General features: G+C 39.2%; 2 protein-coding genes across 6 annotated transcripts; both read right to left on the minus strand.

The window, feature by feature from the left end:
• Positions 1 to 2,581: 2,581 nt before the first annotated feature.
• LOC106157243 (uncharacterized) lies at positions 2,582 to 15,226 on the minus strand. Of its 2 annotated transcripts, none has more exons than XM_086995315.1 (4): positions 14,906 to 15,226; positions 5,436 to 5,631; positions 4,292 to 5,020; positions 2,582 to 3,526 (listed from the first exon to the last, which is right to left on the minus strand). In XM_086995315.1, exons 2-4 carry the CDS (start codon positions 5,624 to 5,626, stop codon positions 2,803 to 2,805), a joined length of 1,644 nt encoding a protein of 547 aa, XP_086851441.1. In that variant the 5' UTR covers positions 5,627 to 5,631; positions 14,906 to 15,226; the 3' UTR covers positions 2,582 to 2,802. The 2 variants fall into 2 exon arrangements, with proteins under 2 accessions (XP_086851441.1, XP_013388290.2); XM_013532836.2 differs by lacking the exon at positions 14,906 to 15,226 and adding an exon at positions 6,662 to 6,808.
• On the minus strand, positions 9,550 to 25,015 carry LOC106161021 (uncharacterized). 4 transcript variants are annotated; one of them, XM_086995316.1, is made up of 4 exons: positions 22,309 to 22,564; positions 13,570 to 13,765; positions 12,424 to 13,152; positions 9,550 to 11,469 (listed from the first exon to the last, which is right to left on the minus strand). In XM_086995316.1, exons 2-4 carry the CDS (start codon positions 13,758 to 13,760, stop codon positions 10,752 to 10,754), a joined length of 1,638 nt encoding a protein of 545 aa, XP_086851442.1. In that variant the 5' UTR covers positions 13,761 to 13,765; positions 22,309 to 22,564; the 3' UTR covers positions 9,550 to 10,751. The 4 variants fall into 4 exon arrangements, 1 of the variants encoding a protein (XP_086851442.1); XR_015331020.1 differs by lacking the exons at positions 9,550 to 11,469; positions 12,424 to 13,152; positions 13,570 to 13,765; positions 22,309 to 22,564 and adding exons at positions 20,262 to 20,862; positions 24,667 to 25,015; XR_015331021.1 differs by lacking the exons at positions 9,550 to 11,469; positions 12,424 to 13,152; positions 13,570 to 13,765 and adding an exon at positions 20,262 to 20,862 and having other exon boundaries at positions 22,309 to 22,567.
• Positions 25,016 to 25,105: the final 90 nt, after the last annotated feature.

The raw sequence follows: 25,105 nt of genomic DNA on the forward strand, positions 1-25,105 counted from the left end.
GTCAACTTTTATCGCTGGACCAAAAAACCTGTAAGGCGGAATGTCTTGCACGTGCCATTTTCCCACGAGCAAAGTGTGCTGGCGCGTCCATGTGGGTGCTTTGATGTTCTGGTCGGCATATGTCATTGTCCTCTAGCCTAATATGAAAGAAATAGAAGACATGTTTTTTAAATCTATATGTTGTAATCCCACTAGACAAATATTATCGATGCACATATCAAATTTTTAAGGCAGAGAACGGTAAATTTTAAGTGCATTGCCACCTTACAGTGGAAGTATATACAGTGCATATGCACTGTCGTACTGTAGGCCTAGGTGCTGTCGTTGTATCTGAAAATGAGCGTGGCGGTAAGCACAATTTTAAATGGTCCTTTATAGCCATTTTCGAGTGATACATACCATCTAGTGCCAACCAGGCCCCTCTGAATACACGTATAGTGAAATTTCATTTTAGATCCAGGCCAAACTGGGGAGTCCTCTGACAATGCGTATGTCATGTCTATGATTTCATGGGCTGCAGGGCTCCAGAGCGCATGTGTAATATGGCTGCGCATGCATAGCAACACAAACAGAAGGAAAGTAGCTGGCGCCATTTTGACTGAAAAACAAATAAAAGAGACATGCAACTTTCTATTATAATCCTCATACTGCACGCAATAAAAACACTGATTAATTTCAAGTATTTTGTATAGGCCTATATGATTAACATGTATAAAAACTTGTTTGTGCAAATGTAGGTACTTTGTACATTTGAATACAATATACATGTATACCCTGGATGTCCATTTGCTCGTTCTCTATTGCCTTCACAACATTTTGCAATTAAAACAATAAAAATCACATTGTATATTCAATACGCAAAAAAAAAAAAAAAAAAAAAAAAAAAAAAAAAAAATCCCAAACATGAACACTATTTTATAGAAACGCAACTCACGTGAACTTCTGTACAATGAATCTGAGACTTCACCGAATCAGAACGAACTTAAAAAACGGAGACTTTTAAGCCTTCTGAACTAAAAGCCAGCTTGTACATTTTGTGACCTCGTGATTGCCAAACGTACCCTGTTCTAAAACATAGTTTGTTCCTTTTTATGTACAGGCGCAGTGTGTTGGCACATACATGTAGGCCTATAGATAAACTGTATCTGTCGTCGTTGACATGCTTTTTTTTTTACTTCACCGTTACTGCAATTGATGGAAAACCGTGTTACTCATTATTTTATAATAGCATGTACAGCTACTAAGATTTTTTTAAACTCATAGAGAGGGCAAAGAATTTGCCCAATGGCAAGTTTAATCAGATGAGGTATTGTCACTGATGGGTGGGGGAAGTAGGTACCTATATTAAATATTGTTTTCCTTTTCAATCTGTGGCTTCGTGCCTGGAACGAATGACATGCATGCCAGAACCAGCGTTGCGAACTGCAGAACAGAATAAATATTTATTGCCATTTGCTCTTTACTAGACACGACTAAGTCCAAACACTCCGTTCTGCACAAATACTATACTGTAATATACTATAACTTGTCATGAACTTTGGAAGGATACTACCAGTTGGACTATTGAATTGAAATGAAGGCAAAATTACTCTGGACTCTTGTCATGTTGATCTGATTATTAATTCAGGGTTGTATTCCTTACAAGACTTACATAAACCAATCAGAAAAGAGGACCATTAATAAGCCAGTTGTTTTCCATTTTTTGCTACTTTATTATTTCTCAGTTATAACGCCGAGAATAATTTAAAATATAGGTACAGTACAATATAATCTATCTGTTGTAATCAGGCCCGTAGCCAGCGATTTCAAAAGGGGGGTTCTTTTTCTAAAAATGTGGACCTTTTACTATGAAACCCTCGTGTACCTAGATAAAATTTCACCCAGAGGGGACCTTTTCCCAGCAAAAAAGAGGGTGGTTCTTTCTTCCCCCCTGGCAACGGGCCTGGTAATGTACTGGGTACCATCTAGTAGTCATACCTTTGTCTTCTTACTGTCCCCTGAACGAAATTGGAAAAATAGGGTTGGTTTCACATCTAACGAAACAAATAATTATTTTATTTGGTATCAAAGCTAGAAAAAGGCTATCACACAACTCAGTATCTTTGATACTGGTACAGTGTACCAGTACCACTCTGTAGCCCAATGAAATGTAATGTGGAAAAATACTTGGGCGTTTATAACCAATACAATCAAATTACAAGTTTTTTCATAAAACAATGTTATGTAAATACACATTCACTTGGATAAAATAGTCTTACAATTTCATGTTTTTTAGCTGATCGTTTTGATACCGAGCAACTAAATTCATTAGAAGTTTAGAGGGCGTGTTCTCTTTTATAATCTGTATTTGAAAAACGATTTTAATCACAGGTCGAGTCTGGACCTTTGCATAATCTTGCATCCCATTTAAAATCAATACATGTACAGAAGCCAAGGCTCGTGCCTGAGATCGTTAGCTCAGATGATAGACCTGTACATGTAACAGTGTAAGCATGCTTAAATATAATATTTATTATGATTTTGTGTAATTTCTCACTTAACATTTGAAAGACTTTGTGAAAAACAATCAAAACAATTAGAGTAAAATTGATATTTGCCGTTTATTTAACTACAATCCTCAAAGCACGTTCAGGAGTCTGTCTAAAGATATCGAAATAAAGTCAAAAGAGCGAAATATCCTACTTACCGGAATATACATGTAGAATTTTAATCAATCATTTACATTGAACAATTAAGAAAGACTTGCCTGCTTTAATGACAGTTTTTGAAGTTTCTAAATGCATGCTTCAATTTTGCAATGACTTACATCAAGACAGTAAGGACAACAAATGAGGGCAAAAGCAAAATAGCAAAAAGAGGACGTGACATTTGGCCATCTGAAGCTACTTTCGTATCATCCGAGTTAAAACTAATTGCTGAGTTTTTCACGGCAACCAGCCTCGTTGGTGCTCCACTCCCGTCAACATGAAGCATATGGAAGACAAATGCAGTGAATCCGATTGGTGGAAGCTTGTCGAGATTCGCCACGTTCTCTAGCGCGAGCAGCTTGGCGCGGAGAAAAGTCACGTGAGCCGGGCAAGATGTCGTCTGCCCTACATCAAAACTGATTGTGTCACTTCCGACTCCGATGATTTTTCGATTGTTTACCAGCCACTCAGCTGCCTCTCCTGAGAAACCGGGGAAATGGACGAGAATTTGCCCTTGGTCGTTCATCCAATGGGTGCGGTTAGCAGTTCCAAGGTACTTCTCATGATCATCCACGTATTTCCCCCATCCACTGTTCAAAAATACCATGGCATTGTCCGGTATCCGACCGTTCTCATATTCCCAGTCATGGAGGTCTTTAACAGTCAACATGGCGTCTGGGTTGTTTGCAGCCTTTTTGGAAATGTCTACTCGGATCGCCGGACCAATGAGGGTGTGGGCCGGAATTTGATGGATTCGCCATGAATCTTTTATGAAGTGTGCGGGCGCATCTAAATGCGTCCCTCCATGCTCTGGACCACAAAAGTCGTTATACTCAACCCTGCAATGATATGTAGAATTTAACACCTTTAAATTTCGTCGAATTTGTCAGATATGAGAGAGTGAATGTCCCGATTCACAAATCAGAATGATATAACAAGAGGAAAATTTAATATACAATACATACCACGGGGCTGATATCAAAACAAAAGGATTGCAGGGACCGATACAGTGAATGAGACGGAGTGACTGCCACGTGCGGAAGATGGGCAGGAAATCGGCCAACTACTCAGAAAACCACTAACGCAAACGAAGATGATTGGACGGTGACCGCAATTAGGCAGTAAACGCGAGGAAAGTCCATTCTTTGATATCACCCCATGCGCGGTGATATCAGCGTGTTCTATTCAAAGTTAGGGGTTTTGGGTGGGGAACACGCACGATTTCCCTTTGTATGTATGACAAATAATGCACTGTTACCCCCTCGCCCGATATCCACGATAGCATGCCTCGCTGGCGCTCGGTCTGCTATCGTGATATCGGGCTCGTGGACAGTGCATTATTTACTACTTACACCGGGCCTACGAGGTCATAACGCAACGATCCAACGTTGCAATCGGGATCACATACAGGTATTATCTTCTGCAGGGAAATGATTGTCAATGGCGGATCAAGTATATGGCCACCTTTTAAAAAGCTTGTCGTCTAATCCCCTAATCTGTATTAGATAGATTCCCTGCAGGGATATGCTTCTCATACCTCATATTGCTATCCTATTAACCTTTTTATTTCGAAATAAATGTAAAACTTATGTTTGTATACGCACCACACAGAATTGTTGCCTATCTTCATATATCCTTTTTGTACCGGAAGTAGTTTAAAGCTGGCCCTACCCGGCCACATCACCGTGCTGTTTCCAAGGGGATACGTAAGATCAACAACGTCTTCAGGACCGGGAGATATTTGGACTGTTTTGAATGCAATGACCCGCAAGGGGGCGCCGCTGCCGTCCTTTATATTGACCGGTAGCATGGCAACTGAATATCCTTTGGTTGGAAGTTTATCTAAGTTTGCTACACTCTCTGCGTTAAAGATGTTCTTTTCATGGAGTGGAACGTGGGCCATATAAGAACTGCTTGGTCCTATTGAAGGACTATCAACTCCTACGGCTGAGATTTTCCTGTTCTCTGCTAGCCATTTGGCGGCGCTCTGGGATACCGAGGGAAAGTGCAGATCGTTTTTCCAATCACCTGCCCCATCATAACCGTAATATGCTGAACTGTTGGTGTGATATTTTCCCCAACCCGTGTATACGAACAAGATGGCACCGTCTGGTATTTTGCCGTTGGCGCGTTCCCAGTTTTCTACATCTTTTACCTCAAGGTTATAGTCGCGGTTGAGTGCTGCTTTGGCAGAAATGTCAACCTTTATCGCCGGACCAAAAAACCTGTACGGAGGAATGTCCTGCACGTACCATTTTCCGCGAGCAAAGTGCGCAGGCGCGTCCAAGTGGGTGCCCTGATGTTCTGGTCGGCATATATCATTGTCTTCTAGCCTAATAGGAAAGCAATGAATGACTGAAATTACCAACTGAAAAACGCTGCTTTCTCTGTGCAAAATGAATTTACGCTACGGATTTTATTCACAATTTGCGGGAATGCGGAAAAGTAGCATCCAAAACCGAAAATAATATAGTGTATAATTAATACGGCTTGCCCTGTCTCTGGACCTTCTATATTTCCTCTAAGTAAAAGTAAAGTTTCAACTTTTGGAGGAAGCAGACGATAAAAAACTTTTATCAAACTGAGACATGCACTAAAACAGAATTTAAATGGAATAACAACTGTTCATAAGAGATTAAAATTCCACAATTAATACATTGTAAACTCATAGAAATATAATATACTCCATTTCACCACCAAAACATCGATTGTAGTGCATCTTTATAGTCATTTTCGAGTGATACGTACCAACCTGCACCGTACTTCCACTGGTCCCTTCTAATACGTGTATAATGAAACTTCATGTTAAACCCAGGCCAAACTAGGGAGTCCTCTGACATCACGTACGTCATGTCTATGATTTCATGGGCGGCAGGACTCCAGTGCGCATGTGCAATATGGTTACATAGCAACGCAAACAGAATGGTAGATGGTGCCATTTTGACTGGAAAAAAGAAGAAAAATTATCATTTAATGTGGATAGTCGATATTCTGGATATTTTTTCAAAATTGTCCAAGTATACTGTAAGTCACATCAAGAAGCTGAGTATTATTATTATGCAGTTCGAAGTAACTTTATCACATCTAAGAACTTGTTTGTGCTGTTGAAATACATACACTATGTATTTATAACCTAAAAGTCTAAAAGCCTAAAAGTCCTTATATGTTGAGTTACAACGTTTGGTAGAACGGGAAAAAGTCATTCTTACACTCAATGCACATAAGAAAAAAATCTTCTGATTGACACGTTTTATAGTAAACTCGCATGACAACTTTTGAACAATGAATCTGAAACGCCGCAAGACCCAGGTGAATTTTTAAGTTATAAAAACACAGCATAAACTTAGACATACTCGGCACTTGATATGAACCCTGAAGTCAAGAAAACTTAGTTTGTTACATTTATAGCGTTACCGTTTTTCAGAAAATGAGCACAGATTCTGTCCACTATTGAATTTAGCCAGACAGGGCATTTGCTTGGAATTTTTCACTGATTGGGTCGGAATGATATACGGAATAGCACTGCCTTGTACTCGTAACTTAACCTGTAGCAACAAGTCTGGAAAATAAACTAATGTATACTAAAGCAGGGGGCAAAACTTCAGCGTAGAATAAATATTTATTGCGATATGCTCCTTACTCTCGGGGTAGACATAACTAAAACAAAAGACTTCGTTGTGCTTAAATAGGCCCCGACTATTACTTGCCATGCATTTTGAAAGGACACTCCCAGCGTTGAATAGTGTTAAACTCAATGTTATCTAACATTAGTATAAATAAAACAGAAAGTATTACTATAAAGCCCCAATGAATTTTTACAATTTTGCATGGTAAACATCAAACAATCAAACAAAAAAAATCTGTTTTGTGTCTTTTTTTTTTGATTTTAGTCATTGTTTGGATGGTACCCTTGAGAATGATATAAAAGATTTGAAAATTATCTAGCAAATCTAGCCATCTGTTGGTGGACATACCTTGAATTTTATTGTCTCCAGAACGTCAAAGGAACGAGTTCGAGCTCTGGCGATTCCGCCTCTCCCGATTACCGTTGAACGTCGACTCGAACGTGCGGTATTTGCCAGAGATCTTTCATCCCGCTCTTGTTTATTGGATCACATTCAAGTCGTTGTTAGCAAAAATAGGCCCCATTCCCATAGACACCATCGGTCTTCGAAGATCGATCCAAATCCATGGGGACTGTTGCAGAAGGCAATTGGCTTAAAAGATAAACACGCGGCCCCCTGGCGTTAAGCAGAATACATATAACTGGCGATTATATGGATTAAATAGAAGACATGTTTTTAAAATCTATATGTTGTTATCCCACTAGACAAATATTATCGATGCACATATCAAATTTTTTAGGCAGAGAACGGTAAATTTTAAGTGCATTGGCACCTTACAGTGGAAGTATATACAGTGCATATGCACTGTCGTGGTGTTGGCCTAGGTGCTGTCGTTGTATCTGAAAATGAGCGTGGCGGTAAACACAATTTTAAATGGTTCTTTATAGCCATTTTCAAGTGATACATACCATCTAGTGCCAACCAGGCCCCTCTGAATACGCGTATAGTGAAATTTCATTTTAGACCCAGGCCAAACTGGGTAGTCCTCTGCGTATGTCATGTCTATGATTTCATGGGCTGCAGGGCTCCAGAGCGCATGTGTAATATGGCTGCGCATGCATAGCAACACAAACAGAAGGAAAGTAGCTGGCGCCATTTTGACTGAAAAACAAATAAAAGAGACATGCAACTTTCTATTATAATCCTCATACTGTAAGACACGCAATAAAAACACAGATTAATTTCAAGTATTTTGCATAGGCCTATATGATTAACATGTATAAAAACTTGTTTGTGCAAATGCAGGTACTTTGTACATTTGAATACAATATACATGTATACCCTGGATGTCCATTTGCTCGTTCTCTATTGCCTTCACAACATTTTGTAATTAAAACAATAAAAATCACATTGTATATTCAATGCGCAAACAAAAAAAAAAAAAAAAAAAAAAAAAAAAAAAAAAAAAAAAAAAGAAAAAAAAAATCCCAAACATGAACACTATTTTATAGAAACGCAACTCACGTGAACTTCTGCACAATGAATCTGAGACTTCACCGAATCAGAACGAATTTAAAAAACGCAGACTTTTAAGCCTTCTGAACTAAAAGCCAGCTTGTACATTTTGTGACCTCGTGATTGCCAAACGTACCCTGTTCCAAAACATCGTTTGTTACTTTTATGTACAGGCGCAGTGTGTTGGCACATACATGTAGGCCTATAGATAAACTGTATCTGTCGTCGTTGACATGCTTTTTTTTTACTTCACCGTTACTGCAATTGATGGAAAACCGTGTTACTCATTATTTTATAATAGCATGTACAGCTACTAAGATTTTTTTAAACTCATAGAGAGGGCAAAGAATTTGCCCAATGGCAAGTTTAATCAGATGAGGTATTGTCACTGATGGGTGGGGGAAGTAGGTACCTATATTAAATATTGTTTTCCTTTTCAGTCTGTGGCTTCGTGCCTGGAACGAATTACATGCATGCCAGAACCAGCGTTGCGAACTGCAGAACAGAATAAATATTTATTGCCATTTGCTCTTTACTAGACACGACTAAGTCCAAACACTCCGTTCTGCACAAATATTATACTGTAATATACTATAACTTGTCATGAACTTTGGAAGAATACTACCAGTTGGACTATTGAATTGAAATAAAGGCAAAATTACTCTGGACTCTTGTCATGTTGATCTGATTATTAATTCAGGGTTGTATTCCTTACAAGACTTACATAAACCAATCAGAAAAGAGGACCATTAATAAGCCAGTTGTTTTCCATTTTTTGCTACTTTATTATTTCTCAGTTATAACGCCGAGAATAATTTAAAATATAGGTACAGTACAATATAATCTATCTGTTGTAATCAGGCCCGTAGCCAGCGATTTCAAAAGGGGGGTTCTTTTTCTAAAAATGTGGACCTTTTACTATGAAACCCTCGTGTACTTAGATAAAATTTCACCCAAAGGGGACCTTTTCCAAGCAAAAAAGAGGGTGGTTCTTTCTTTCCCCCCCTGGCTACGGGCCTGGTAATGTACTGGGTACCACCAAGTAGCCATACCTTTGCCTTCTTACCGTCTCCCGAACGACACTGGAAAATTAGGGTTGGTTTCACATCTAATGAAACTAAATAATTATTTTATTTGGTGTCAAAACTAGAAAAAGGCTATCACGGAACTCAGTATCTTTGATACTGGTACAGTGTATCACTCTGGAACATAATGAAATATAATGTGGGAAAATACTTGTGCGTTTATAACCAATACAATGAAATAACAAGGTTTTACTAAAAAAATGTTATGTATACACATTCACTTGGATAAAATAGTCTTACAATTTCATGTTTTTTTCGCTTATCGTTTTGATACCGAGCAACTTAATTCATTAGAAGTTTAGAGGGCGTGTTCTCTTTTATAATCTGTATTTGAAAAACGATTTTAATCACAGGTCGAGTCTGGACCTTTGCATAGACCCCATTCCCAGAGATTAGATCGATCTATTTTAGATCGACTTAACGCCCTGGGGGTTCACGCTAAATAGCTGTCAGCCGAGTGGGCACGAAAGTTAATTACCCCCTTACAGCTTGTAGTAAGCGGGACGGACATTTAAGCCGGATTATCTGACAGTAATCTAGTGAGACTCACCGCGGTGATAGATCGATCTAAAAGCTCTGGGAATACGCCCATAGTCTTGCATCGCATTCAAAATCAATACATGTACAGAACCGTGAGCAAAGGTTCGTGCCTGCTGGGGTCGGTAGCTCAGCTGATAGATAACAATGTAAGCGTGCTTAAAATATACTGTAATATTTATTATGATCGTGTGTAATTTCTCACTTAATAACTCACTTAATATTTGAGACTGTTAAAAAAACTCTGAAAAAAATCGATCTTTGTCGTCTATTATCCTCGAAGCATGTTCAGGAGTCTGTCTCAAGATATCGAAATAAAGTCAAAAGAGCGAAAACCCCTACTACCGGTATATACATGTAGACTTTTCATCAATCATTTACATTTTTCAATTTAAAAAGACCTGCCTACGGAGCTTTGTTAGTATCATATTAACTTTTTTTATTTTCATTAAAGTTTTATGTCATGGAATTTTCACCGCGGTGAAAATTATTTTCACCGTGGTGAAAAATAATTTACACCGCGGTGGGAATCAATTTTCACCGCGGTGGAAAATAATTTTCACCGCGGTGGTAATTCCTGGCCATCTCGGCCCGGGTAATGCATACATGTAGGTTATACGAATCCAACAATTACCAGATGTCTGGAAAGGACGTTGATAAAGACAAGCATATGCACATGCACGCGGTTTAACCGGTCTATGTGCCAATCATCCCAGGAATCTGGAGGAAGCAGGCAGTATTCGAATAGATTAAAAATCACTGAAATGCTGCAATGTTGTACGTGGCTTTTCCCTTTATAATAACTTGTGCATTATTGGGAATATTGGTAGAAAAAAACTTTTCCGAAGAAACCGAGATTACATCTATTAAGATGAGATCTAAGAAACACATCACAAAATATTTAGTAATAACAATGGGATTCCCTTTGCATAAAACTGCAAGCGGGACTTTAATTTCATAGGTGGTAAATATAGATGGGAAACTTAAGTTAACGGCAGTGGCCCCACGAACAGATCCACCAACCTTGTGTGTATGTAACAATAGCATGCACCGTGACGGAATCTGGCAAATGTAAGGTTCTCATTACCTATTCATCACCCGGGCCGAGATGGCCAGGAATTACCACCGCGGTGAAAATTATTTTCCACCGTGGTGAAAATTAATTCCCACCGCGGTGTAAATTATTTTCACCGTGGTGAAAATTATTTTCACCGCGGTAGAAATTATTTTCACCGCGGTGAAAATTCCATAAAATAAAACTTAAATGAAAATAGAAAAAAGTTAATATGATACTAACAAAGCTCCGTACCTGCCTGCATTTATGACAGTTTTTTTCATGCATGCTTAAATTTTGCAATGACTTACAACAAGACAATAAGGACACAAAATAAGGGCAAAAGCAATATAGCAAAAAGAGGACGTGACATAGGGCCATCTGAAGCTATTTCATCCGAGTTAAAACTAATTGCTGAGTTTTTCACGGCAACCAGCCTCGTTGGTGCTCCACTCCCGTCAACATGAAGCATATGAAAAACAAATGCGGTATATCCAGATGGCGGAAGCTTGTCGAGATTAGCCACAATCTCTAACGCGAGCCGCTTGGCGCGGAGAAAAGTCACGTGGGCCGGGAAAGATGTCGTCTGCCCTGCATCATAACTGATTGTGTCACTTCCGACTCCGATGATTTTTCGATTGTTTACCAACCACTCAGCTGCCTCTCCTGAAAAACCGGGGACATGAAGGAGAGACTGTCCTTGATCATTTTCCCAGTGGGTGCGGTTAGCAGTTCCGAGGTACTTCTCATAATCATCTACGTATTTCCCCCATCCACTGTACAAAAATACCATGGCATTGTCCGGTATCCGACCGTTCTCATATTCCCAATCATGGAGGTCTTGAACAGTCAACACGGCGTCCGGGTTGTTTGCGGCTTTTTTGGAAATATCCACTCGAATGGCCGGACCAATGAGGGTGTGGGCCGGAATTTGATGGATTCGCCACGAACCTTTGATGAAGTGTGCAGGCGCATCTAAATGGGTCCCAGCATGCTCTGGACTACAAAAATTGTTAAAATCCACCCTGCAATGATATGTAGAATTTTACAGTTTTAAATTTTGAGTGTTTGTCAGATATGAGAGAGTGAGTGTCCCTATTCACCAATCAGAATGATATAACAAGAGGAAATTTCAATATATTATACCGGGCGTACGAGGTCATAACGCAACGATCCAATCGGCATCGCTTACATTTACAGGTATTATCTTTGACAGGGAAAATGAGTGTCAATGGCACAACAGCCATTCACAACAGCGGACTATCAAGTCCGCGGATCAAATATAGCCACCCGTTTAAAAAGCTTGTCGTTTTATCCCCTTATCTGTACTCAAAGGATTCCCCGCGGGGATTACCCAACAAGCATTCATGTGGGTCGACTGTATTTGATCCGCGGTCCTCTGACCAGTCACGTGACCAGGTTACATGTACCAGGTCACTGAAACTCATTTCCTTGTTGAAGACCAGTCTTACCGATCACAACGACGTGTCGAGGAATTATTACCTGGTAGGTCCAGTATATAAGACTGATAAGATTTTTCCTATGATGCTAGTCAGGCATATTCGCTTAAGGAACCGTCACCATGGACAGAAATGGCATTTTAAGGTATAACAACTGTTCATTTGGCCCAAAAAAGGATTTCCCTGGGGAAAACGACAAATTTCGCCATACTTACCAATGGTTAATGAATCCGTTCCAACATTCAAAGTAAGTTCTTATTTTATTTTCCAAAAAGTTTGTTTAATTTTGCAATTGTCTCCTTAAAATAATTATTAAGGTAGCCATCTATGGAGGCCACGTGGTGACGGCAAGCAAAGATTCCAGGATAATTGCGTTTTGGTAATAAAATAGAAATAACTATATTTCTATAAGTTGTTTACAATGTATTTCTTGTGAAATATGCTTCTCATATCTCATATTTCTATCCTATTAACCTTATTATTTCGAAATAAATGTAAAACTTATGTTTGTATACGCACCACACAGAATTGTTGCCTATTTTCATATATCCTTTCTGTACCGGAAGTAGTTTAAAGCTGGCCCTACCCGGCCACATCACCGTGTTGTTTCCAAGGGGATACGTAAGATCAACAACGTCTTCAGGACCGGGAGATATTTGGACTGTTTTGAATGCAATGATCCGCAAGGGGGCGCCGCTGCCGTCCTTTATATTGACCGGTAGCATGGCAACTGAATATCCTTTGGTTGGAAGTTTATCTAAGTTTGCTACACTCTCTGCGTTAAAGATGTTCTTTTCATGGAGTGGAACGTGGGCCATATAAGAACTGCTTGGTCCTATTGAAGGACTATCAACTCCGACGGCTGAGATTTTCCTGTTCTCTGCTAGCCATTTGGCGGCGCTCTGTGATACCGAGGGAAAGTGCAGATCGTTTTTCCAATCACCTGCCCCATCATAACCGTAATATGCTGAACTGTTGGTGTGATATTTTCCCCAACCCGTGTATACGAACAAGATGGCACCGTCTGGTATTTTGCCGTTGGCGCGTTCCCAGTTTTCTACATCTTTTACCTCAAGGTTATAGTCGCGGTTGAGTGCCGCTTTGGCAGAAATGTCGACCTTTATTGCCGGACCAAAAAACCTGTAAGGAGGAATGTCCTGCACGTGCCATTTTCCGCGAGCAAAGTGCGCAGGCGCGTCCAAGTGGGTGCCCTGATGTTCTGGTCGGCATATGTCATTGTCCTCTAGCCTAATATGAAAGCAATGAATGACTGAAATTACCAACTGAAAAACGCTGCTTCTTCTGTGCAAAATGAATTTACTCAACGGATTTTATTCATAATTTGCGGAAATGTGGAAATGTAGCATCCAAAACCGAAAATAATATAGTGTATAATTAATACGGCCTGCCCTGTCTGTGGACCTTCTACATTTCCTCTAACTAAAATTAGAGTTTCACCTTTTGGAGGAAGCAGACGATAAAAAAAACTTTTATCAAACTGAGACATGCACTAAAACAGAATTAAAATGGAAGAACAACTGTTCATAAGAGATTAAAATTTCACAATGAGTACATTGTAAACTCATAGAAATATAATGTACTCCATGTTACCACCAAAAAATCGGATGAAGTGCATCTTTATGGTCATTTTCGAGCGATACGTACCAACCTGCACCGTACTTCCACTGGTCCCTTCTAATACGTGTATAATGAAACTTCATGTTAAACCCAGGCCAAACTAGGGAGTCCTCTGACATCACGTACGTCATGTCTATGATTTCATGGGCGGCAGGACTCCAGTGCGCATGTGCAATTTGGTTGCATAGCAACGCAAACAGAATGGTATACGGTGCCATTTTGACTGGAAAAAAGAAGAAAAATTATCATTTGATGTGGATAGATATTCTGGATATTTTATCAAAATTGTCCAAGTATAATGTAAGTCACATCAAGAAGCTGGGTATTATTATTATTATTATTATTATGCAGTTCGAAGTAACTTTATCACATCTAAGAACTTGTTTGTGTTGTTGAAATACATGCACTATATATTTATACCCTCAAAGTCTAAAAGCCTAAAAGTCCTTACATGTTGAGTTAAAACGCTTGGTAGTAAGGAAAAAACTCATTCTTACACTCAATGCACAGAAGAAAAAAATCTTCTCATTGACACGTTTTATAGTAAACTCGCATGACAATTTTTGAACAATGAATCTGAAACGTCGCAAGACCCAGGTGAATTTTTTTAGGTATAAAAACACAGCCTAAACTTAGACATACTCGGCGCTTGATGTGAACCCTGAAGTTAAAAAACTTAGTTTGTTACATTTATAACGTTACCGGTACTATGTATGGATCTGTTTTAATATATATATATATATATATATATATATATATATATATATATATATATATATATATTCAGAAAATGAGCACAGATTCTGTCCACTGTCAAATTGAGACAGACTGGGCATTTGCTCGGAATTTTTCACTGATTGGGTGGGCATGATATACGGGATAGCATTGCCTTGTACTCGTAACTTGACCTGTAGTAACAAGCCTGGAAAATGAACTAATGTATACTAAAACAGGGTGCAAAACTTCAGCGTAGAATAAATATTTACTGCCATATGCTCGGTAGGCCTACTCTCGGGGTAGATATAACTAAAACAAAATACTTCGTTGTGCTTAAATAGGCCCCGACTATTACTTGCCATGAACTTTGAAAGGACACTTCAGCGTTGAATAGCGTAAAACTCAACTCTTACATTATTATTATTATTAACCTAACATTAGTATAAATTAAAGAGAATATTAATAGAAAGCCCCAATAAATTTTTACAATTTTGCATGGTAAACATCAAACAATCAAACCAAAAAATCTGTTTTGTCTGTGTTTCTTGTTTGATTTTAGTGATTGTGTGGATGGTTCCCTTGAGAATGATATTAAAGATAGTTTGAAAATTATCTAGCAAATCTAGTGATCTGGTGGTGGACATACCTTGACTTTCGATTGTCTCCAGAACGCTAAAGGAACGAGTTCGAGCTCTGCCGACTCCGCCTCTCCGGGTTACCGTTGAACTTCGACTCGAACGTGCGGTATTTGCCAGAGATCTTTCACCCCGCTCTTGTTTATTGGATCACATTCAAGTCAATGTTAGCAAAAATAGGCCCCATTCCTATAGACACCATTGGTCTTCGAAGATCGATCCAACTCCATGGGGACTGTTGCAGAAGGCAATAAGGGGTACCGGAGGAGACGAGAATTTATCAGAATTGTACCTCCAGATAAAAATGACCACTCAGCTTCGCGTCTTACACCACTATACGTCACTTCCGGCACAATTCTGATAAATTCTCGTCTCATTCTCTTCTCCTACGGTACCCCTTATTGGCTAAACAGATAAACACGCGGCCTCCTGACGTTAAGTAGAATACATAAAAGCTGGTGATTATACGGGTACGTTGGAAACAAGAAGTGGTAAAGCTGATTTCACTCAGCGGTACTTCCCGCAGAGTTGGGTCGATCCAAGTAGACCGTTGGTGTCTGTGGGTATGGGGTCTTAGTTTCTACCAAAATGAATATACGCTTTCAAGATTGGACGTAAAGGCTCTGGAATTCCAGGCTACAGCGCTAAGCAATATGAGGGAGTGGAGGAGTGTTAAAGCGATAGGTTAGAGTCCCCAGCGTCACCCACGGCTACAGCAACCTGGAGAAAATGATAAAACTGCTTCTGTTTAAACATTGCGGAACGCGGTCCAGTAAAACGGTTGGGCAAATATTCACCAAAAACGTTATCGTACAATAATTACTTAATTTCATTAGATCCAACCAATTGTATGGAGGATCCTCCTCCGTTTCTGTCATCATCATTTGCATTCAGCGTGATCCCCTTATTATGTAGACCGGTTTAGGTACGATCGCAAGTCCAACGTAAACGAGTCCTTGCTGCAAGGGTTTGTGTTTGCATTGTTCTTTACATGAACTTTTGCAATCCCTAAATTATAGGCTTAAAACTCCTTATTAATAATATGTGCTGCCTTACATACGTTCTTTTGGGCAAAAGATAAACCTTCAGTGTTCAGTGACTAAATTAATTAACATTTACACATATGGCGGCACAATTGCGATTTTGGGGTAAAAACTGAAAAGTCGGTTTCTCAAATTTCTCCGTTAGCTGAGCATCTACGATCACCTTTTTTAACTCCAAAATCCTCCTAGCGATTTTTCTTAGAAGTCTTGGGTAAGATTTTATCGCTGATAAAACAAATTAATGCCTTTGTTTAATGAAAATCTGTAATTAGGGACTCATAACTACTTAACAAAAAAATCCAAACCGAAATAGCGGCACGGGATTGTACACTCTAAGTCAACTCTGCCCATATTCGCGATAAAATCTTGTTCAGGGATGAAGTTAAGCCCCATACCGATCGCTTCCTTACCCAAAAATATAAAGGTGTTAAATTGACGATTAAAGCTTTGAGTTGCCTACGCTTATACATTGCAACGAGAAATATAAACACCAATATTTTATAGTTTCGATGTTTATGTTTTTTGTTGTTTTAAATCAGCACAAAGATAGATCCATTATTGAATGCAGGAAACCTCATTTTCGGTATCTGGATGATAATAAAGGGTTACAAGATCCTTAAGTCTAACATAACCGTTCCTATGCGGCAAAGGTTTATGTCTGCAATGTTTTTTCACACGGCCCTGGGCATGTAAAGGTTATGAATTGAGAGAGAAATGCTGGTGACTCTACTAATCCACTCGAAACCATTCACGTTATTGAACTTTGAAATAAGTAACGTTTTTTTAAGCACCAGATATATGGAGGGCGTTAAATTGTTTTTTTTTTTTATGGAATGTTGTCGTGTATTCTTACATTATCACAGGGTTAGCGAGGGATATACAGTGTGCCTGGAACCTAATGCTCCAGCCCTGGCCAAGGGTCTGGGGCCAGTAGGTTACACTGTATAACATTTGCCAGTCGATGTTTGGATCCTTACTAGAATTCGTGCGTCAAGCTGGTATGTGGACGACGTGGTATGGAGGAGGGGGTCTTTGGTTGCTACATGTCGAGAAAAAGAAAGAGAGAGTTATTGACATAGAGGGTGTCTTCTCATCTCTCTGTTTATATTCTTACGGGGGAAAGTGCACGGTGAAGACTACGACGCCGACAGGCACATTCATTTTTGGGCACCAACTTTCTTAAACGATTAAGTTGTATGTGTAGTACCTACCAAAAAATTTGCATATCAACTTTTATTGAATCCCTTGAAAATGCGACTTGAAGGTGGGTGATTTTTCACACGGCCCTGGGCATGTAAAGGTTATGAATTGAGAGAGAAATGCTGGTGACTCTACTAATCCACTCGAAACCATTCACGTTATTGAACTTTGAAATAAGTAACGTTTTTTTAAGCACCAGATATATGGAGGGCGTTAAATTGTTTTTTTTTTTTTATGGAATGTTGTCGTGTATTCTTACATTATCACAGGGTTAGCGAGGGATATACAGTGTGCCTGGAACCTAATGCTCCAGCCCTGGCCAAGGGTCTGGGGCCAGTAGGTTACACTGTATAACATTTGCCAGTCGATGTTTGGATCCTTACTAGAATTCGTGCGTCAAGCTGGTATGTGGACGACGTGGTATGGAGGAGGGGGTCTTTGGTTGCTACATGTCGAGAAAAAGAAAGAGAGAGTTATTGACATAGAGGGTGTCTTCTCATCTCTCTGTTTATATTCTTACGGGGGAAAGTGCACGGTGAAGACTACGACGCCGACAGGCACATTCATTTTTGGGCACCAACTTTCTTAAACGATTAAGTTGTATGTGTAGTACCTACCAAAAAATTTGCATATCAACTTTTATTGAATCCCTTGAAAATGCGACTTGAAGGTGGGTGATTTTGGACTTAAAATGGGGGGGGGGGGGGGGGGGGATGGGGGGGATGGGGAGGATAGGTTAGATTTATAATGAAAAAAAAAAATATTACGGTTATGAGCTTTTAACCCAAAGTTCCCTAAGCGTGGCAATGCCCCTGTCAGTTTGAAACCAGGGTGAAATGCATGTAACAGAGAGGGATTCCAAAGGTCACTAAGACCCCATTTCCATAGATTTTATATCGTTCTATCCCTGTGGGGAGTCTCACTAGATACTGTCAGCTTAGCCGGCTTAAGCGTCTGTCCCGCCTACTGAAAGCTGTAAGGGGGTAATTAATTATGGTGCGCGCTCGGCTGACTGCAATTTAGCTTGAATCCCCAGGGAGTTAGGTCGATCTAAATCTTAATCCCTAAATCGATCTAAATCTCTGGGAATACACCCTAAGGATAAAGTAATGACTTCCTCCATCCTATTTGGTGAAAAAAAAAACTTCCCCTATCTCTTCCCCTATCAGTTTCAGTATTTTTTACATACAAATACCTTGGATCCGACATAAGCAAACAATAACGTCTTTCTCAAGTTGCCTTTGTATTGAAGGAGGTTTAATACATTTAATTATGAAAATAATATTTAGAAACATTACGCACACTATATCCCCTTACTTGCAAATAGAGAACATGTGTGCATGGGAATACAGGAATATTTTAGGTTCATTATGATCGGGCGCATTATTTGAAGATGCTAAATCTACAATAACAATACTCTAGATAAGATTATTGTGTTTGTCAGCTAAGGCGAACCAACGTTCTGACTGATTGCGGTAGTAGAGTCATAGATGTGTCTCTTGAGCACTCCGGCAGTTTCAAGGCCTACGGCTGCTGGGAAGTGGGGGGGGGGGGGGGGGGGGGGGGAGTCTTTATTACATTTCGGCCTTTTCGATTTTCCAAGTTCACCATTTTTATTTCAATCAATTAAATAATTAATTGTTTAAGTGATTAACAAGTTGGTGAATTATCTAATTTATTTATTTATCTATTTTCTCTCTTTGTTTGCCTGGCCTTTTCTGAAATTCCAAATTAAGTGTGTGACGAATATATTCAGGCCTGTAGCCAGCAAAGGGGGTTCTTTTTATAAAAAAGTGGACCTTTTACCATGAAACCTTTGTGTACCTAAAAAAATTTTACCCAGAGGGAACCTTTTCTTAGCAAAAAGGGGGGAGGGATTCTTTCCCCCGGACAACCCTGACTACGGGCCTGAAATTGATAGATGTATAATACAACACATCCTTTAAAAAAACGCTCGTCGTTATCTCTTCTCTTCAGCAAATCATAGAAATAATATCAACGGGAGTGCTTTTTGTTTTCAAGAATGCTTCATCAATCAAACCAAGTGAGTGCATTTTGCGCATGCGCTATTATGAAATAAAAAAAAATCAGTAGGCCTACCGCAGGATGTGAAAATGCAAGGATGGGGGCGGCAATTGTTTAATTCCTACAATTAATGCTAACAGCTTATTTCTATCGCCTGTGGAAGGTTAGCACTTTGCAGGAAATAATGATTACGTTTTTTAATTACATTTCCATAAGTTATAATTTTCATTATTTTGTATATGTACAATTTAAAGCCATTACGAGTTACATGTATATATTGAGCACAAACTATTTTTTCATTTATTATTATTATTCATTTTTTTATTTTATTGTAATAATGATCCATTTAGAATTTTTTTTATAAAAGTTTGATTTAAATGTAATGTACATGTGGGTACTTCACCGTACATTCATTAAAACAAGGCAATTTAATAGCAAGGTCCGTTTGAGCATTAATCAAAATTACAGCACCATTTTTTTAAATGAGGAACAGTAGTGCATATAATCATTACGAAAAATACATGTACAAAGCACCAATTGTACATAAATTTAAGACATTATACAAAACATATGAATGTTGCTCTTTACATGCTGTTGTTAGAGTGCATGATAAATAATCTATGCTAATTACATGATAAATATTTGTTTTCTTCACACGATTAAATGTATCTGTTCTCTTTGAATAAGCCTTCTATTACGTTGTAAATACATGTATATCTCTAGAATGCTTTTAAGATCCTATTTTGTAGCTGTCACATAATTTATTGTTTCGAGGTTTTCTAGATCCTTTGCTGTCTTGAATCACAAGTTAAGCAGCTGGTCGGAGACTACGACAGTCCTCGGCGATCACCGGGTGCGCCCGAAGTAGACTTCGACTGTGATCGACTATCTTCGAGTCAAGCCGTCAACAAAATCTGACATTTTTCGAGACGATTCAGTGTCAGTGATAACTAATGAGAAGTCAGGCACCCTTGCAAGGGGAAACCGCTTCAACCTGGAGTGAATTCTCATTTCTACCAATGTCCAGTTCAAAATGATGCTTTAACATTGTCATCAAAATATGATTTATCAGTATTTGTCCGCTTTCTTTAAACCCACAGCTTTTGTAAAGTCTAATAGCTGCAGCCTGGGATTCTGAAGTTTTGATAACCAGTTTATCGTAGCCATTTTCGGCGCAGAACTTTTTGGCGTGATTCACCAAAATCTTGCCGAGGCCGACACCGCGACAGGATGGAGAAACAGACATGCGCACAAGTCTCGCTGTGCTTCCCGTCTCGCGTAGAACGGCAGTTGTTCCGACGACTTTACCTTGGTACTCCGCTACGAAAAAACTCTGCCTTGGTTGGATATAGCAGCTCATGATATTTTCCCTCACAAAAAATACCTTGAATACTGCGTAGAAATATGGAACGTAGACCAAAATCAACAATATAGCAGGAGCGGCAACGGATAAATATATCGCGTGCGTGTGCCGGTGACATAAAACCGATGTGAGCGCGAATAAGACGGCGATTTGCGTCCTCAGTGTCTTTTTCACGAAGTATGGGATTGTGAGAGTCCACAGGCTTTCTTCGATTAATCGCTTAGCTTGTAACTGTTCGTGTTTCTCTATTGGGCGAATGGTGATTTTGCTTGTGTCAAGCTCGGATCCGGATGCGCCAGTCCTTATTTTGGTGTTGTCAGACATGTTTGTCAGTTTCCTGGAGAGAAATAAACGTAAAAAATTAATAATGTGATAATTTATTGCTTTTGAGATTTATTTCACCATCAAAGCCAACCTATTTTAGTATATAGGATCTATCATAATGCGGCAATTCTACGTATTTAACTAAAAAGTAAACTCAAATTGTAGTCTGTTCGAGTTCAACCGCTTAGTGCGTGGGAATATATGGAATATTTCATTTATAAATCAGGCAAGGATTAAATATCCCCGGCCCCGTGGACCTTTATGTCACCATAATTGCTGTTTTTTTTAAACAAAAGCGTGCGCCAAATATTTAGCCAATTTTTTAGCATTCATAATCAATTTCAGTTTATCCTTTTATCGTTAATCCAGCCCAGTGTGTTATCAAAATAAGTCGCCTTCTCATGTCATCATTAAGTGGACATAATAAAAAGCGTAGTTCATCCTCATTTGTCCCATCATCATAGAAACGGCAGCTGCGTTCCTCCATTTCTTTTTACCTATAAACCTCCCGGTAATATTCTCATCAAGCAAACAAGCAGATTTCTAAGATCTGCATAGTGTATCATTCAGAAACTTACTTTGTTATTGTTTTGGGGCAGAACTCGTACACTTGCAAATTTTCTTTAAAATATTAACTCATATCCGTCTACTGGTTGCGTTAATCTTTAGCAAGTAGATCGAAGTTCAAGACTGCATGAGCTCATTGCGTTCCGCGAAAGTTTTATGTACTATCCGAGCCGGAGGGGCCAATTACGTCACACGCCCCGTGCAAAATGAGGACAAAGACATAGGTCTATATCGTTTTATTTTGTCAAAACTCGATCCAGTGCTGTTTTTGCGTCACACTGACCTGAAATCTTTTCGAAGGCACCATATAAACAGACGTCATAGAACCCCTCTTTTATTTGCCTGCTATTGTATGCTTATGCTTTCGACTATTTATACAGTAGTAAGAGCATTGTGCGAGCTTCTTGTCGAGGCATCGTTTACTTCTGTAAACTGTGTTATAGCCATAGCGAAGTTTGCCGAGTACTTCCGATTGACAACCAACCAATGGTGGTGAGACGTGAAATCACATGGTTAATCACTATACCCATATATGGCCGTAAAGTTTCCGGAGTTTTATTACTTTAACTTTAGAGGTCAATGCATTATCTTTTAGCAGATCGCTGATATCTACCGCTGCTGAAATTATTTGGAAATATAACTTACACTCAAACCAATATGATATAATTTCTGAAGCTAATGCTATACATGTAACACACGATTTTGCTCGAGCCTACAGCAAAGGGGCCTACTTTTATTACCAGTAGGTCCCTACATAATGTAGAAAATCAAAAGAAGGGTGGTTCACTTATGTGGACTATGTAGCTATATGTAGCTTTTTACACTGATTTCTTCAGCCTTTTTACTGTACAATCACTGGTTATTAATAATTTTTCAATATAGCTAGCCTCACCTCGTCAACAATATAAGGTCCCGATGGACACTCACAAAAGATGAAGGCGCATCTCCTTACGGCATTGTTATCTAGTCGGTGCAGAAAAGGCTAACTGCAGCCCCTGTGGTCAATTACCTGATCGAGTTTTAACTGGCATTTCAATTGCTTTAACTAACATTAAAGCAAATTTGGACGAACAACGGGGTTGGAAGCCTGTCAGCTATTGAACCAAGACAAACTACTGAAGTAATTATATTGTCAGAAGTTTGAAAGACGGTAAGTTACCTTATGAACTTCAGTTACAGGTTTGGACAGGATAGTTCAAATACTCTTGTGGGGATAAAAAGAGAACACGCCTCATTTTATATGTAAAAAAATCAACATTTGAACAAAAAAAAATGAAGTTGACAATACTCTGACTTTTAAAAAATATTTTGGTCTTCATTTGTGCAGAACGTTTCAAATTTTAATTTTAAAAAAGAAAAAAGATAGATTCAATTCCTGAAAAACATAGCACGGAGCATAAAATAAAACTTTTGTCCCTTTATAAAAATTATTTTAGACAAATACAGGGTTGCTACTTAATATGGAATATTTTTTATCATTGTTATTTTTGAGTGCTGATTAATTATTTTTTGGCTTGAGTCATTAAAAAAGTATGTCACTGAGTGATAAAAACATCTAGTCTTCTGTTGTGAGATATTTTGGTCAATGATATCAAATCTAACATAAGATGCCATTCAAAAGAAAGGAACACCCCCAGAAAACCATATCAACAGTTTGATGTCAGTATTAACTTTAAGCTAAGATATTAAAGAAAATGATAGCCTCCAGACAGTGATATGTTACACAGTCAAAGAACTCACTACAGTAAATCATGAAAAGTCAGTAACTGCGAGTATGACCTCCAGCAGCCGCTTGCAGCGCCCTCATCCTACATGGCATACCCTGTGACACGTTTTTTAGAGTTTGGATGGGGATATCATTCTACGCAGTGATATTTGCCTGTTGCAGTTCATCACTATTTACCGGCCGAGGACCATAGCTATTAATTCTGTGGGTTATTTTTGTCCAAAGTTTTTCAATTGGGTTCATATCTGGAGAGTTTGCAGGCCAGGGCAGTTGCTGAACCCATTGGTTTCGAAGAAAAACAGTGATTCTGCGGCCTCGATGTGGGGTTGCTCAGTCGTCTTGGTACACAAAGTTGTTCCTGAAGATGACTCTTACCAATCGAAGCATTGTTTGCTGTAGAATGTCTCTGTAGGAACCCTGGTTGAGGTTGCCTCCTAGAAAAACCAACTGGTTCTGGACACCGACATGAAATGCTCCCCAAACAGAGACGTTAACACCCCATGCTTGTACCCTAGGCAGTACACAATTATCGTTTTATGCCTCTCGTACACGTTGGCAGACACGGATTCCACCGCCAACCCTAAAAACTCCATATCTGGCCTCATCACCGAAAACGACGTGATTCCAGTGTTTTGGCTGCAAGGGCACGTGGTCCCCAGTCCATTGCAGACGGCGCTGTATATGACCTGCTGTTAACATTGGTTTCCCTACTGGTCTTCGTGCAAAATAACCAGCTTGCAGTAATCTCTTGTTCACGAGGGACCTTGAAACGGGCGTTTGAATGACATTCTTCCACTCTTTTCTGAAGACACTGGTTGTCTTTGACGACCAGCACGGCGCACTCTATGGAGAAAGCGATCCTGTCTTCCTGATGTGATACGCGGACACCCAGGTCGAGGTATTGGAGTAGGTCCCCTGTTGTAGCATTTCTTTGGAGGACTTTACTAACGGTTCCTGATAAATGTTGCATTGCCTGGCAATGGCTGTCCGTTTCTGGCCATTTTCTCTGAGAGCAAGAATCCCATAGTAAGCTGCGTTGCTTAGCTGTCGAACCATATCTTCACTACGGTACCAGTCAAGTTTCAGAGCGATCCCTTTGTTGCTTCTCTAAACACACTCCAAAGATTGGCCAAACCCATGCGTTTTTATACAAGGGCAGAAATTGCCGAAAAGACCACCCCTCACATTTCTGACAACAGAACATGCAGCTGCATGCATCAATTGTTTCGAGAGTTTTGTGGTAATTAGGTAACACACCTGGCTACACATGGAGTGACACCTCAGTTTTAGATTTAAAGTAGAAGTAAAGTAGAGAGAAATTAAATATTTTGTAGAAAATTTACTCGCCAAAAAATAATATTCCATATTAAGTGGTAACCCTGTATTTGATACGAAGTTCTCTTAAAAGAATTAAAATAAAATCTGTTGGAAATAACTATTAACTATGAATATCAAAACAAAAACGGGATTGCTACTGAAAAACTGAACGCTGAAACAAGACGAAATTAACGTAATAATACTTACAATCAAAGGGTATTTCCCAATCTTATATCAGCTTGCCCACAAGTTTGATATGTCCGTTCTTTATGCGCGTGTGTGAGCATTCCTTTTTTACTGCCGTGCATCAATATCCGTCTCCTGACCGCGATTTTTAATTTTAAAAAAAGTTTCAGAAAGTTCAAAGCTGGCGAACTTTGGGAAATCTCTCCAAAAACTACATGTATATAGCCACTATACCTCACGCGGGTGATAAAGAATTCCTTACTGGACCAAAACCATTTACCTCTCGCAATGTAAGTTTACCGTATCGAAACTTTACACTCGAAAGAAGTATCATGAATAGAAACATCCAATCAATCTCAGTATATATACAGTATACCTTCCAAATCCAGGAACGATGATTTGCAAAAAGAGAAAAACAAAAAGAATAAGAAAGCCAAAATATCCTGGCAAAACAGAATAG

This window comes from Lingula anatina, chromosome 9 (genome assembly GCF_051362555.1).
Source record: "Lingula anatina isolate TDL-2025a chromosome 9, LinAna3.0, whole genome shotgun sequence".
NCBI classification, from domain to species: domain Eukaryota; kingdom Metazoa; phylum Brachiopoda; class Lingulata; order Lingulida; family Lingulidae; genus Lingula; species Lingula anatina.